The 16,953-nt window shown below is 46.0% G+C and overlaps 1 protein-coding gene across 1 annotated transcript in view; it reads left to right on the forward strand.

Annotated features, from left to right (window-relative positions):
* Positions 1–3,210: 3,210 nt before the first annotated feature.
* trim62.1 (tripartite motif containing 62, tandem duplicate 1) overlaps positions 3,211–16,953 on the forward strand; it is a 120,976-nt gene continuing 107,233 nt past the window's right edge. The window contains exon 1 of the mRNA XM_069919006.1: positions 3,211–3,681. Within this exon, the coding sequence (XP_069775107.1) occupies positions 3,277–3,681 (405 nt within the window). The 5' untranslated portion in view covers positions 3,211–3,276. The remainder of the gene's footprint in view (positions 3,682–16,953) is intronic.

Here is a 16,953-nt window from a genome sequence, read left to right on the forward strand (position 1 = left end):
CAATGACGATTCAAGCCTGTGAAAGTTGATGCCCTTGTGATCCACAAAGCACAGCTCAAAGATTGGGCATTTCTTTTCCATAATCAGGGAAAATGTAATTCACTGGTTAATTTCATAAGCTGATTGTGTGGCATTTTCCAGAGGCTCCTGAAGAATTTTTACAAGGCGATTGTATAAAAACACACGCAAGCCTTGGGGCCATTCTTGTCGACTCTCTTGTTTACGGGCAACAAGGACAAGTTAAGTTATCTTTTGCATTTTGAGCTCAGACCTCATTTATCAGCTCAGTACAAGAAACGTGATTTATTTATAAGCTTTTATTCCTTCAAGGCATTCTGTTGGATCTGGTCCTGCAGTGAGCCTTTCTCGGAATATTTGCCATTTTATCCCAGGATCTCAGAAAGAAATCTAAAATCTCTGTAGATTTCAGGCATGAGTGGCAGGGTGGTATCTAATTATAGAGCTTATAGAAATAAAATAATGAAAACCAAGGAGAGAATGGCAGGCTATAATTGAAATTATAAATTAATGCGTGGAATAATAGATATGTGGAGTTAGTGGAATAAGGGATGATGGGAGGTGGGGTTGAGGAAAGTGAACAATGTGTTTAGAGTATTGAAAACACTGGAAAATTGAAAATAAAGTACACCTGAAATATAGTTGAGACGTCCTGATAGATCATATACAGAACAAAAACTAGCAGTACAACTCTTATTATGTGAATTTTAAACACATCAATCCAGTTCATAACAGCTCCACATCTACAAGAAGTCAAGGTGGGCGTAGCAGTTAATGAAACGATGGTACAGAGCCAGCGACTGGGGTTTGAATCCGGTGGTTGTACGTTCTCCCCGTGTCTGCATGGGTTTCCTCCCACCTTTCAAAATCTACTGGGTGTACAGGTTAAAACCTTGTGTTTCTGATTCTTAGTTAATTTTGTGCCTATCTCTTTAAGAAGGACTATTGCTTGTAGTGTTACCACAGCGACTTTGACATAATATGTTGTAATATCTGCAATGACTAAGAGCTTACGTCTCATTCTTTGACGAACTCTGAAGGGAACGTGAGCTCGAGATAATTTTCTTTGAATTTGCCTTATTTCACCTTATTTTTTATTGTGTATCTCTTTAAAGTTGAACATCGTTATGTTTTTATAGCCGAATGCTTTGTTTATTTTTCGTTATGAAAATCTTAATGCAAAGTTATGCAGAATGTTTATCCATTTTATTAATGAAGTTGCATCTACAAACTTTGGTTTATCAGATTAATAAGATAGTAATTCGGAATATCGTCGTCCCATTTCCTTGAAGATAACACGTTTTGAAATTAGGATATATTAGAACCTGAAAAGTGTCATCTATATTGGGGGTTGTAGATGAATTGGATGTAATTGGGACCAGGGTTCGAATTCTCCCCAGTTTTTCCCCAGAACCTCCGGTTTCCTCCCACTGGTCAAAAGGTCTTGGGCGTTTTGGATTAATTGGTGTAAATGGGTGTCACAGGCCATGTCCAGGCTTGCGGTGTCTGTCCAAATTAAAAGAATATTAAAGATATAAATTCTAAGGGAAATAAATATTCATTGTTGCAGTTAGTGCAAAAAAAGTAACATTTCAACAGTGCAGAGAAATCTTTTGGTCTAGTAGTTTATGGTTAGATCAGTTCGGGATTATGGTGATACACCACTAGCTGACTGCAGGGGGCAACCTGTGTACCTGCAGAAGAGCACTGGAGGACAAGGCAACACCTGGCCGGCTGTCAATCAGCCGACCTGAATGGACCAAGCCCACCTGGGTCGGCTGCCAATCACCCTCCGGGATATAAGCTAAATCCGGCCCCTCGAGGTCAGTCTCAGAGCCAGCACAGCTACTCTCGCAGCCAGCTCTGTGGAAGTTTGTGTAGAATAAAGCCTGTTGAACAGACTTTGCTTTGTGTCTGATTTTCCGCTTGATAGCGCATCACAGGGATGTTCAGCGCCTGATAGCTACTGGGGAGCAAAAAAAAACTGTCTTGAACCCAGAGTTGGTTGAATTCAGAGATTGTGACCATGTTGATGGTTGTCCTTTATGATGTTAGCTGCCTTCTTGAGGCAGCGTTGCACAGACCGTAGCTGTCATCATGGCTAGGAGCCAGGGCCTTTTGATGGACTTCATAAAATCACAAGGAGGCCAATTGGAATCTCCACTTTCTGCTGCCTTCCTGTGCCCTCAAGTTTCCCAACCTACGATGTCTAGAAGTGTGTTTGCCTTGGACCATTCAGCGACCCCATGGAGTTGGGGGAAAATGGGGGAAACTGCAGGGAGTGCCAAAGAGAAGGGGATCAGTGCAAATGGGTGGTTGCTATTGGGCGGGCAAAAGGAGTCCTTTTCCCAGAGTACCTCTTTCCATTTTCTGTGTTCGTATAATTTTAAAAAAACCACGACTTTAAAATCCTGTTGCACAATGTCAGTGGTGGGTGGTAAACGAGGTCCAAACTCCCTTTTGGGAATATCTCCATTCGGACAATGAAACATGATTTAAAAAAAAATTGGGTTCATGCAGTGCCCTGATCAAGACTGTCAGTAGATAGTGGTTTAAAGACATTGAACTTTTCTGACAGGCTCGCTCTGATTGAACCTGGGGTTGTCAGCCTCCTAGGGAGGTGGGGGGGGGGTGTAGGTGGGGGTAAGGGGGGGCTAGGTGGGGGGAGGTAGATGGGGGAGTAGGTGGGGGGGGGTGGGGGGAGTAGGTGGGTGGGTTGTGAAAGGCAAACAATTGATAGAAGACAATATACAACCCGACATGGCATTTATAAAGGCGAGGCACGTTCAAAAAGGTGCCACATTTTGGACATGGGACTCGGGAAATTTCCCTTGGTCACTGATTTGGGAACCACTTTCCCCCCAACCCAATTTCCTTTTTTTGGGGGGTGGGGGGGGGAAAATCCAGTCGCAACATGAATGTAACAGAATGGAGACGCAACCACTTCCCGGGAGTGGAGGGGGGGGGAGGACCATCTCACCACAAAGGAACCCCCCCCTCTTCAAGCCGACCGGGACGGATTGCTTTATTGAAAGAGCCGGACAGATTTGCTGATCTGGCCCTAAAGGGAAGGCAGGACGACGTTCCGATCTTGCCCAGGCTCAACCGATCGGCGCTGCCCCCCCCCCCCCCCCACCTCGTTGCCGCCGGCGGCCACTTGGTGCGTTCCACAGGAACACTTCCTGGAATGAAATGGCTCACGAATAGGCAGGATCGCGGAGAAGAGCAGAGCCGGGGGTCCGGCGACCCTTCGCTCCGATGGCCTGCAGCCTGAAAGACGAGCTGCTCTGCTCCATCTGCTTGAGCATCTACCAGGACCCAGTGAGCTTCGGGTGCGAGCACTATTTCTGTAGGAAGTGCATCACCGAGCACTGGAGCCGGCGGGACCACAGCTCCCGCGACTGCCCCGAGTGCCGAAGGACCTTCCGCGACCCTCTGCTCTCCCCAAGCCTCAAGCTGGCGAACATCGTGGAGAGGTACAGCGCTTTCCCGCTGGATGCCATCCTCCAAGCCCAAAGGAGCCCCTTCCCCTGCAAAGATCACGACAAAGTCAAGTTGTTCTGTCTGAAGGACAAATGCCTGGTGTGTTTCTTTTGCGACGAGCCGACCCTCCACGAGCAGCACCATGTCACCAGCATCGACGAGTCCTTTGAAGAACTCCAGGTACTCCCCCCCCCCCCCCCCCCGTCATGTCCACACGGCTTGAAAAGGAGGGGTGGGGGGATGGAAGCTTCAGGAGTCATTTCCCACCACGCATACCCAACCTGCTATTGGGAACATTACATGGCATGGGAGTGACCAAGCTGAGGGTGGGGTGGGGGATACGGGATGTAGGTGCCAATTGGGGGGGAAGAGGGGCAAAAGTTACCCAAATGCCCACCACTATCTGCCATGTCGGATAACTCGCTATTTAAACAGGCAAGAGCTTCGAGCCACGTATTTGATCAACCTTCCCTTTTGTTTACGGGGGGGAGGAGAACGCATGACTTTGGCCAGCTCATGATAGAAAGCAGGGTTTCAATGGAGCGTGCATCTCTTTCGAGAAAGGGTCAAGGAGAACGTGTTTCCATGTCCGGAGCACTCTTAGCCCAATGTTTAGAATTAAAAACGCCACGCCATGAAAGTGCCTGGGGAAGGAATGCCTGGGTGGAGAGATGATCTTGCTGCGAATATAAACAGAGAGAGAGAGAGCGCGACAGCGAGGGAGAGATAGAGTTAGAGAGAGGGGGCTAGAGAGAGTGAGGGATAGAGAGAGTGAGGGATAGAGAGAGCGAGGGATAGAGAGAGCGAGGGATAGAGAGAGCGAGGGATAGAGAGAGCGAGGGATAGAGAGAGCGAGGGATAGAGAGAGCGAGGGATAGAGAGAGCGAGGGATAGAGAGAGCGAGGGATAGAGAGAGCGAGGGATAGAGAGAGCGAGGGATAGAGAGAGCGAGGGATAGAGAGAGCGAGGGATAGAGAGAGCGAGGGATAGAGAGAGCGAGGGATAGAGAGAGCGAGGGATAGAGAGAGCGAGGGATAGAGAGAGCGAGGGATAGAGAGAGCGAGGGATAGAGAGAGCGAGGGATAGAGAGAGCGAGGGATAGAGAGAGCGAGGGATAGAGAGAGCGAGGGATAGAGAGAGCGAGGGATAGAGAGAGCGAGGGATAGAGAGAGCGAGGGATAGAGAGAGCGAGGGATAGAGAGAGCGAGGGATAGAGAGAGCGAGGGATAGAGAGAGCGAGGGATAGAGAGAGCGAGGGATAGAGAGAGCGAGGGATAGAGAGAGCGAGGGATAGAGAGAGCGAGGGATAGAGAGAGCGAGGGATAGAGAGAGCGAGGGATAGAGAGAGCGAGGGATAGAGAGGGCGAGGGATAGAGAGGGCGAGGGATAGAGAGAGCGAGGGATAGAGAGAGCGAGGGATAGAGAGAGCGAGGGATAGAGAGAGCGAGGGATAGAGAGAGCGAGGGATAGAGAGAGCGAGGGATAGAGAGAGCGAGGGATAGAGAGAGCGAGGGATAGAGAGAGCGAGGGATAGAGAGAGCGAGGGATAGAGAGAGCGAGGGATAGAGAGAGCGAGGGATAGAGAGAGCGAGGGATAGAGAGAGCGAGGGATAGAGAGAGCGAGGGATAGAGAGAGCGAGGGATAGAGAGAGCGAGGGATAGAGAGAGCGAGGGAGAGAGAGAGCGAGGGAGAGAGAGAGCGAGGGAGAGAGAGAGCGAGGGATAGAGAGAGAGCGAGGGATAGAGAGAGAGCGAGGGATAGAGAGAGAGCGAGGGATAGAGAGAGAGCGAGGGATAGAGAGAGAGCGAGGGATAGAGAGAGAGCGAGGGATAGAGAGAGAGCGAGGGATAGAGAGAGAGCGAGGGATAGAGAGAGAGCGAGGGATAGAGAGAGAGCGAGGGATAGAGAGAGAGCGAGGGATAGAGAGAGAGCGAGGGATAGAGAGAGAGCGAGGGATAGAGAGAGAGCGAGGGATAGAGAGAGAGCGAGGGATAGAGAGAGAGCGAGGGATAGAGAGAGAGCGAGGGATAGAGAGAGAGCGAGGGATAGAGAGAGAGCGAGGGATAGAGAGAGAGCGAGGGATAGAGAGAGAGCGAGGGATAGAGAGAGAGCGAGGGATAGAGAGAGAGCGAGGGATAGAGAGAGAGCGAGGGATAGAGAGAGAGCGAGGGATAGAGAGAGAGCGAGGGATAGAGAGAGAGCGAGGGATAGAGAGAGAGCGAGGGATAGAGAGAGAGCGAGGGATAGAGAGAGAGCGAGGGATAGAGAGAGAGCGAGGGATAGAGAGAGAGCGAGGGATAGAGAGAGAGCGAGGGATAGAGAGAGAGCGAGGGATAGAGAGAGAGCGAGGGATAGAGAGAGAGCGAGGGATAGAGAGAGAGCGAGGGATAGAGAGAGAGCGAGGGATAGAGAGAGAGCGAGGGATAGAGAGAGAGCGAGGGATAGAGAGAGAGCGAGGGATAGAGAGAGAGCGAGGGATAGAGAGAGAGCGAGGGATAGAGAGAGAGCGAGGGATAGAGAGAGAGCGAGGGATAGAGAGAGAGCGAGGGATAGAGAGAGAGCGAGGGATAGAGAGAGAGCGAGGGATAGAGAGAGAGCGAGGGATAGAGAGAGAGCGAGGGATAGAGAGAGAGCGAGGGATAGAGAGAGAGCGAGGGATAGAGAGAGAGCGAGGGATAGAGAGAGAGCGAGGGATAGAGAGAGAGCGAGGGATAGAGAGAGCGAGGGATAGAGAGAGCGAGGGATAGAGAGAGCGAGGGATAGAGAGAGCGAGGGATAGAGAGAGCGAGGGATAGAGAGAGCGAGGGATAGAGAAGGATAGATAGGGGGAGAGACTCAGCAGGTCAGCCAGCATCTGAAAGAAGTTTCAGGTCGAAGTCCCTTGGTCAGACCACGACCTGGTTGAGACAATGTTGTGGCTAAATCAAGGATTGTTTCATCGGGTGGCACTGCAGCGCAACTCCTGGCTTGTCTCCGGTCCAAGGTCGTGGATTTGGAGCCTGGTGCACCCTCAGAGAATATCCCCTTCCCCGCTCCAAGCTCCGACATTAGCTGAGGATTTAGTTGTCCCTACCTGGCTGTTTTTGACTAGGTGGATGCTTTCCAGCCACCAGATCCTTTGTTTTCAGGGTAGGGGGGTTGCCTTTTGTGGAGGACTCCATCTTACATGGTAAGATCCCACAAGTGAAGTCTGGGCACGGCTGGACATTTCTGTGACATACACCATGTCCCCATTGGTGAGGCTTCCAGCGAGTATCTGTTGGGTTTGTCTGCACAGAAGGCCGGACAATAATTTGGTTTAAAGCCTAATTTGATAGTATTTAATTGGTGCTGGTCAGGCTTTCTGCTTAAGACCTTGAGTAGGAATTGAACCTATATCCTTTGGACCCTGAGGCACAGTTTATTCTCACAGACTGAGGAAGCAGCAGGGAGACCTGGGTTTCTTGGCTTGCTTCCCTTCTCCCACTCCAAGTCATATTAGTGCATTGATGGGATTGCTTCTTGGATATCCATATTCATAGGTTGTATATTTGCACAGTTTCTGCTCGCTTATTAACCCTCTGTTGATACTGTTGTGTCAGTGAAGTGTAATTGACTGCTTGTTGCTACCTGTTTTGGAAGACCACAGAGAGGGGTGGGGGGAAACACTAATGTATATTAGTGCATTTCATCCAGCCCATGATTGGCAGTATTGTAGGTTCCTAGAATAAATTAGAGGAAGTAAGTTCATACAGTGGAGGTGATGGGGCATCTCTTTGTGCCCTTTTCTTTGGAAGACCTAGCCAGTTAGACCAAACTGTGTCGTAGATTTAAAAAAAAACCTCTTCTTGCAATTTTTTTGTTGCTTGGAATCGTCTGTCAGTAGAAACCTTTAACTCTCAATACACTTCCATTTAAATTGATGCTACATCTGCCCCTTGCTCCCAGTCAATCCTTCTCATGTACTGACACAGCACCTTGCCCACCTTTGTATGTTGTCTATAGTCTATTGTATTCCAGGTATCTGTTATGTTGCTTAATATCAATACCTCATCTCACCACCACACATTTTTTCTCTCCTCTCCATGTTGTGAATGCTGAGGTCTATTATAACTGAGGCCAGTCATTCTTTTTCTTGTCCTTTGATAGCCTATTCCTTAACGGCCAGCCTTGTTGACACTCCACATAATAACAAAGCCTACAGTCTCCCAGTGGTTCTCAACCTTTTTCCTTCCTCTCGCATACATCCCACTTTAGGTAATCCCTATGCCATAGGTACTCTGTGATTAGTGAGGGATTGCTTCAGGTGGGATGTGGGTGGAAGGAAAAAGGTTGAAAACTTAATCGTACCTCATTGACTCGTTATGTGCACGGTCTCAGAACTCCAAAGGAAACGGCTATTTGTGAGAAGCATCCATGCAATTCAATGGAAATCTCTCAATTTGACAGAGTCTGAACTGGGCTTGATTCAACTCATGGACAATGCTGATCCAAATCCAGGTAGGAATCACAGCACCATTTAAGATTAGTAAGGGATGGGCCATTGATAATTTTTCTCGAGCAAAATATTTCAGTAACATTTGGGTCTAGAGCAGTGATTCTCAACCTTCCCTTCCCACTCACATCCCTTACTAATCACAGAGCACTTATGGCAGAGGGATTACTTAAAGTGGGATGTGAGTGGAAAGAAAAAGGTTGAAAACCACTGCCCTAGCCTGATCCATTCCTTCAATCAATTAATGAAGCAGAGGTTATTCACCAGGAAACTTTCCTTTTTTCCCTCCATATAGTCCAGAGCTAGGTAAATCTTAAAATGGTGCTGTGATTCCTGCCTGGATTTGGATCAGCTTTGTCCATGAGCTGAATCCCAGCCCTTGATTGTTGGAACCCAGTTCAGACTCTGTCAAATTGGGAGATTTCCATTGAATTGCGTGGATGCTTCTCACAAATAGCCATTGGGGCCACACGGTTGGCATAGCGGTTAGCGCAATGCCTTTACACCAGCGACTGGGACTGGGGTTCGAATCCCATGCACTCTGTAAGGAGTTTGTCCCTTCTCTCCATGTGTGCGTGGGTTTTCTGCAGGGGCTCTGATTTCGTCTTACCATTCAAAACATACCAGGGGTATTGATTAATTGTGTGTAAATTGGGCGGCACAGACTCATTGGTCAAAATGGCCTGTTACCGTGCTGTATTTCTAAATAAAAAAAAAATCAAATTTAAATATTTTTTAAAAATTGCCCTTTTTAAATTCACTTCTCAAAGACAAATGAGCACCTACTCCAGGGAGCTATCATTGCCTTCCAACCTCCAGCGCATCCACTGAGCTGACCTTATCGTGGTGAGCTGACCTTATCGTGGTGAGCTGACCTTATCGTGGTGAGCTGACCTTATCGTGGTGAGCTGACCTTATCGTGGTGAGCTGACCTTATCGTGGTGAGCTGACCTTATCGTGGTGAGCTGACCTTATCGTGGTGAGCTGACCTTATCGTGGTGAGCTGACCTTATCGTGGTGAGCTGACCTTATCGTGGTGAGCTGACCTTATCGTGGTGAGCTGACCTTATCGTGGTGAGCTGACCTTATCGTGGTGAGCTGACCTTATCGTGGTGAGCTGACCTTATCGTGGTGAGCTGACCTTATCGTGGTGAGCTGACCTTATCGTGGTGAGCTGACCTTATCGTGGTGAGCTGACCTTATCGTGGTGAGCTGACCTTATCGTGGTGAGCTGACCTTATCGTGGTGAGCTGACCTTATCGTGGTGAGATGACCTTATCGTGGTGAGCTGACCTTATCGTGGTGAGCTGACCTTATCGTGGTGTGCACCTTGCACAGGATTGTCTTTTTCTGGGGCTCTCCTGTGAAAGAGGTTGCATTAAATAATTCTAAAGGAAATTCATGCCATGGTGCATTCAATTGTTTGCCAATAATATTTTATTTAACCTGCAGAAATCTCCCCTTCATCAAAAGCACATTCTGCAGAAGCAAGTTTGAGCCTTTGTTGCCAAATCCACCAACATTAGTTTTTATTCTGACTAAGATATTCAACAATTGCAAAATATCTGGCAGCCAACCGATGACATCTCTCTCAATTTTATGTAGTCCTTATACAGATATATTATTTGCTTTAGAATATGTTCTTTATCCAGCTACTATTTATACGCTAGATTTATGACACATGAAGGGAGGTTTGCCTTAATGAATTTGGATTATCATCCAGTAGATAAGGGAGACTGGTCTTTGTGAACCATTCCATTGCCACGGTCTAGCTCACCTGGTAGCAACAGGAAAATGCTAGTGCATTTTTGACCAGCGTCCTCAAATAGTTCAACCATGTCAATTCTGCACCCCCACTGACATGTCTGTCCATGGTCTCATGCACAGTCAAACCGAAACTCCATGTAAGTTGGAGGAGCAACACCTAATCTTCTATCTGGGCTCTCTCCAACTGGGTGCCATTAAAATCGACTACTCTGGTTTCAGCCATTCCCTATGTCTTCTTTCCTCTTGCTCTCCACCCCCTTCTCTATTTTCAAGACCATCCCCCCTTCCTGTGTTTGCTGGTGTGCCCTCCCACCCTTGTCCACCTATTTCCTCTTGCCAGTGGGACTGTGCTCCTCTTCCTGCCCCTCCTCCTGCCATTTTGTCCTGCCCTCATTTTGTTCATACTTTGATAAAGGGGGTCAGGCCCGAAACTTTGGTTATGCATCTTTATCTTTGCTCTATAAATTACACGGCTGGGTTTCTCCAGCATTGCGTTTTTAAATTTTACCCAAACGGGCACCCTGCTATGGGACGTGATTACCAGGGAGATGCAAGAGAAAGTTCAATGATGTTCTCAATCCTTGTGAGGGAAGGGGGGTGGGGGGCAGGAGACAGCGGATTTACTGTCTCTTTGGAATCCTAGCCCATGATTGCTCGAAGTGGAGAAGGCATTCAGAACTTTGCATCCACGCAACAGTAGGATACAGAAACACAATGGTGGAAGGAGCGTACCATCTCACATGTTATTCACCTCTTACCTCATCTATAATAGAGCTCAAAACCTAAAAAACCAGAGTAGAAGCAAGATGTCCTTGATCCTGCGGGATTGCCAAAGAGAGGAGACCATGATGCCGTTAAACAATGTATATCCATAGGAATCAGGAGTTCGATACATGTCAACTTTATGTAGCAACTGACAGAGAGATTTGGTATCCAAAAATGAATGTGGACTTGAGCAACTGCTTATATTACTGCAGGCATAAATTGATTTTTGGATGCAGTTAATATATTTGCGGGATGCATAGAAAATTAGTGGTTAAGTTAGTGTGCATATATCCATGTTTTAGTTATTGGTGCTGTGTACACAGGCATTGTAAACTAGACAAAGCAATACATTCCATCAAGGGATATTTGCTGTGTGTATAATTTCCTATTTTTTTACCAAAAATGGGCCAGTTTCACATTATCCAGACTACCAATCAAAGCCAGAGTCCTGACGCGCAGCCAGCATTCCCTTTAAAGTTACCAGCTCCTCGCCAAAAATGGAACACATACAGGCGGTTTATTCATATGCCCATTTTGATCTGCTGTGGGGCCACATTTTGCTGTAACTGAAAATGAATAAACATTTGATGTTGCACTATATCTATCCAATAAATTAGTTAAAATATGCAAATACAATAAGTATAATGAATCATACATTTGTCATTTAACTCAGTTTATCTCTCTCATGGCTTTAAAGAGGAAACGTGATCTGCAGCTGTACTGAAGAAATATAATAGTCCACTATGGGACAAGGTATAAATTAGGAAGCTGACCTTTGCCATGTTCTGAGAAAAGCCAAAGGTTCTTCCCAAAGAAATGTTCAAGCATACAAGTTGCAGAGACAGGAAGGTGTCCTCACAACTCGTCTCAATGGTCTGAGGGAATTGTAACTGTAACATAACTTTATCTTGCCGTCTGGTGGTTCTTGTCATTAAGAGCAGTGAGTGGATGGAGCATGGGAGCTCAGCCACTAAATTTCCTGATTATTTTACGTTTATGACCTCCGCAACAATCTTATGGTTCACTTGAGGACACCAAGAACCATAAAGACTGAAGGTTCTGAATTCAGAGTGTATATTTATATCATTTCAGATGGAATCAGTGCTTGAGGATTATTATAAAAATTCCTGTGGTTAAAACCAAACTCTCAATCCAGCAATGCCAGTTTTGGTAACTTCAAAGAGGTGCCTTTCCAATTAGGTTTGGGTAAAGAATGCTGGTGATACCCACATATATCATCTATTTGTTATAATTGCCTGATGTGTTCTGGTTCATTCTGACTTGGCAATATGGAGCTGTGACTATGATTTTATTTTTCAAACCCTGCCCCACCCAACTTTCCTTGCAGTTCACTGTCTGGAGTAAGTGAACAGAATAATTTGGGCAATGTACCAGTGACACAGAGGTGGAATTATAACCCAGCTAGAAAAGGGAGGGAAAAAAGAATCTCTGCTTGAGTTTTAGAATACTAATGTCTTTGTTGGTTGGGTAGTATTTTGTAAATTTTGTTTTAAAGTGGAAACATTTTTAGGCCTGTTAAATTGCAGAAAAATTGAATTTTGCAAGCAGTATTGTTTTGACATTCCGATGAACTTGTTGGTCAATGTGCATTAGAATCGATCTCGGCTGTGAGATCTTCCTGGTTCTACCTCTTAAAGCTTTTTGTTGGTCTTCCTGGTTGATTGCTGTGTTTATTAGTGGCATGAAGATGATTCAGAATGCCTGAGAGCCAAAAAACAGATAGTTCTATTTTTGTTGGTTATGCAGCCTTACTGCAGAATGCAGCACAAACCAAGATTGAAATAAAAGGAAAAGACTCTGCTTTATTGTATGCTCCAATAGTTCAGAGTGCTTTGTACATGAAGTGTTTTATGGTGTAGTTGTAGGGTGAATGCAGTTAGAATATCATTCAGATAACAGTATGCCATGTGCTCCAGTGCCAAACTGGGGTGCCTTGTAGTGTTGGGAGGTGGTCCTTTCTGTTGAATATCTACTGGAACTATTTCAGGGGCTAAGGGGTGATAAGGTATAGGACAGAGATGTTTGGCCTCTCCAATGCAGTCGATCAGATTGGACAATGTGCATGTAGAAGGTCTCTTGTGGCCCTGGGAGAAATGCAGGGATAAGTTTGGCATTTTCTGTGATTACAGTGGGAAGGAGGTGGAAGGGGTGGGTGCAGACTCGGGAGTCTCGGAGAGATTTACCCCTGTTAAAATTAGATGGAATGGGAAGTGGAGATGGGAGTGGGATTGCGTGGAAGTGTCGGAGGATAATGTGCAGGCTGGTGGGATGGAAAGTGGTGGGAGTTGGAGTAAGGCTTTCTCCTGGACAGCATTAAACTAACAGAATAAAAATTTTTTTTGTCATGAACGTGTCACAAAATTCGTTGTTTTGTGACAACATCACAAGTGCAAATATTTTTAAACAACCACGTTACAAAATAAATCAAAATAGGACAAGAAAAAGACAAAGTAAGGAATTTTCTCTGGTTCATTGTCATTCAGAAACTAATAGTATGAGCATCAATTTTTCAAATTTTCGGTCACCCCCTCCCCTATCTCTTTACCTACTCCTAAGCTTCTTACTCTCGACCATTTCTCTCCTCACCCCCTCCCTTTCTCAGTGGTCTCTCCTCTTACCTGTCTGTCAACCCTGACTCATTCTGCCCTCTACCGGATCACCTCTTGGCCCCTCCCCCAACTTCTTTCCCCCCTGCAGGTATGTAATGCAGGTACACGAAAGTAGGGCCTTCCTGAGAAAGTCTTCGTAAACCAAAAATTCTCAAAGCAACGACCCATTGACAATTATTGGAGGCAATTTTTGTAAGAGCGAAAACCCATTATAATGTCTTCATAAAAGCGAAAACAGGTTTATTCGTATAAGTGAATTTTCGTAAAGCGAGTAGTCGTAGAGCAGGGTTTACCTGTATCGCTTTTAATACTTCCAACCCAAAACATTGACTGTTGTATGACCCACTGAGGACTTCCAGCACTGCGCCATTTGCTCAAGGTTCCAGCAGCTAAAGTCTTTGTGTTTCTCAACCCCAAAGGAAGGCAGTTTAACTAATTATTTATCTTGTTGCTTCTGAGCTGTACGGCAGGCCCTGCGTCGGGTTCATAATTATTTGGGGCGGACGCAAGTTCTTCTACGTGGCTTTGCAAATGTTGATGGAGGATGTGCTTCCCATTGTCATATGTGGAGGCTGACTTGGCAGAGATTCTGCAGCGAGGCTGTGGATAATGATGGGGAGAATCGGTTGGCGTGTGGGGGGGGTAATGCTCAGAAGCGCGGGCCTCCTCCTCCCCTGGTGTGTTTTAATACCCAACATTTTCCTGAGAAAAGGGAAGGAATTTGGAAGCAATTAACCTTCAGTCTCGTGGTTTTAGAAACACACGAGTCTGATACAATGCAGTTTCTCATTTTCCCTCTAATTATTTTCAATTGTGTACTGAAATCTTGCTTGGGTTTGTTTCCAGCGTCACCCACATTCCTTTGTTCACCTACATCAGAAATGATCCTTTAACAGAGGATCCACAAAAACATGATAGTCTATTTTAACTATGGCCTATTAAAATAAATGTCTTGCCTCCCCATAGAGTGAATGGATTGAGGAATCTTTTACAGTGGTAGGGGATGAGGAAACTGCATTGATTTAATACTTTCAGTGAGCATTTAGATAAGAGGCTACATTCAAATTTGCTTCAATACGATGGCTCCTGGAAACCTGGCCTTTGGCAAGAGAAGACATGTGCTAATGTCCAAAGGTTTACTGACCAGACTCTGGTTCACAATCTCATTTGAAAAATGGGTCTTTGACAGTATATTGTATTCCGCCACCCCCCCTTCCCCCCTCCAACTCTAGTACTGCATTCAGACATCAGTCAAGTCCTGCCCAAGTTAAGTCCTGGATATTTTGGCCTCATGCTTCATTTTCTGTGAAATGTTACTTCCTCTGGTGAATGTGGGCTCTTTACATTCGTGCCTTTGTTGGATGAATTGAAATTTTGATTGCAAAACCCAGCTGCCGTGCCGAGAACCACGTCAGTGTCTTTGTTATATTTTCACAAGCTTGTGATTTGGAGAAAAAACAGTAATTAAAATTGAGGGAACCTGCCTGTATTCATAAAACGTGAGCATGCCGCCAGTGTGATATCGTGGCTGCACTGCAACCCTGTGATGTAAATTAGGGCATTGACTCCACTCAGGCAGGCATTCCCCTGCTTGTTCTGAGTGCTCAAGGTATCAAATTACTGAACGAGAAGCACTCCTAATATATAATCATATAACAATTACAGTATAGAAACAGGCCATACCGACCCTTCTTGTCCATACTGATTTGTGAACTCCACTAGTTCCATCTACCCGCTCCCTGGCCATAACCCTCCAACCCCCTCACATCCATGGACTCATCCAACCTCCTCTTAAATGACCAAATTGACCCTGCTGCAACCACCTCTTCCGGAAGGTCATTCCACTCATCTACCACTCTCTGAGTGAAGAAGCTTCCTCTCATGTTACTTTTAAAGTTTTCCTCCCTAACCCTTATCATGTCCCCTCGTTCCAATCTCTCCTACCTTCATGAGGAAGAGTCTATTCACATCTACTCTACCTATTCCCCTCATTATTTTATATACCTCTATCAAATCCCCCCCAACCTTCTACATTCCAATGAATAAAGACCCAGTCTACTCAATGTTTCTCCGTATTCTAGATACTGCAATCCAGGCAACATTTTAGTAAATCTTCTCTGCACCCTCTCTACCTTATTGATATCCTTCCTCTAATTTGGAGACTAGAACTCCACACAATATTCCAAACTTGACCTCACCAATGCCTTAAACAGTCTCAACATCACCTCCCAGCTTCTATATTCTATGCTGTGATTTATAAAAGCCAGCAGACCAAAAGCTTTCTTCACCACCGTATCTACATGAGAATCCACTTTGAAAGAACGATGAACCATCATTCTAAGATCTCTCTGTTCCTCTGCATTCCTCAATGCCCTCCCATTCACTGCATATGTCCTATTTTGATTATTCTTCCCAATATGTGACCAATAAATTGCAGCTGAAATATTATTTTGTGAAGGAAGTGTTTGGTTGTGATTTCTTTTTACTCTGACTGCACTGGCTCACCATTCAGATGCAGTTTGGCAGACATTTTCAACCTCTTGCTACAGCGGTCAGAGGTCCTGATCTATTTCGGAAGGGCAACAATGAATGAAGAGCAATGTGACCTGCCTCAATGACTATCAGCTGGCAGCACTGACTTCTACTGTGATGAAGGAGTGACTGGTGTTGGAGTGAATCAACTTCAATAAGGAAGGTGCTGCACCTATTGCAGTTGGCCTATCGTTGTAACAGGTTAACAGCAGATGCCATCTTGCTGGCCTTTCACTCTGTGTTAGATGACATAGATCACAGAAACACATCTATCTGGTTGTTGTTCATTGACTATGTAGTTTGACCTTCAACACCATCAAGTTTCATGACCAAGCTAAAGGAGTTGGGACTCGACATCCTTCTGCAACTGGGCCCTCAACCTCCTCATAGGCAGAGCCCAATCAACATAGATTGGTAACATTGCCTCCTCCACGCTGACCATTGACAAAGGGGCTCCACAAGATTCCATGCTCAGTCCCCTACTCTATTCCTTATACACCTGTGACCTCGCAGCTAAGTTGAGCTCCAACTCTAAGTTCGCTGACAAGACCACCATTATAGGCTGAACTAGAAATGATGAGTCAGAATAGAGGATGGAGATTGAAAACCTGGTTGGGTCACCAGAACAACAATCTTACTCTTGATGCCACCAAGACGAAAGAGCTTATTGTTGATATTAGGAAGGAGAGGCCACTTGATGGAAAGGAGATGGAGAGGGTCAAACCTTCTAGCTCCTAAGAGCCCATGTTTCATTCCTAGAGTCAGCATATTGAGGCAACCGTGAAGAAGGCTCATCTTTGCCTCTACTTTCTAAGGAGTCTGAGGAGATTTGCCATATTGTAGGAGACTCAATCTAATGTCTACAGGTCAAAGCTTGGCTTCACGAACAAAGGTTTAGGAAGGGTGCTGTCCACTTTTGCTGTAGGCTCGCTAGTGTCTGATGAGGCCAATGCAGGATAGACATGCCCGGCCGCGGCGGCTGCGAGGGAAATTCTGTTCTGGGTTTGGTGCTGCTGTGTCACGGTTCTTCCTCTGTCTCCTTTTGTCCTCAAGACCAGCCCTGCGTGTGTTCTCGAAGGAGGAGACAGACTGGTGGATGGATGCCACACAATTGGAGTCTAGAGCAGACCAGTGGTGATGGTCAATATGATAGGCACCAAGGGATTTTGCCAGAGAATCCTTGTACCTCTTATTCGAAGCCCCTCTGTCACGATGGCCAGCGGAGAGTTCACCATACATCACAATCTCGGATAGACGATGATCCTCCATCCTGGAGATGTGCT

The sequence above is a fragment of the Narcine bancroftii genome, chromosome 2 (assembly GCF_036971445.1).
Source record: "Narcine bancroftii isolate sNarBan1 chromosome 2, sNarBan1.hap1, whole genome shotgun sequence".
Taxonomy (NCBI): Eukaryota; Metazoa; Chordata; class Chondrichthyes; order Torpediniformes; family Narcinidae; genus Narcine; species Narcine bancroftii.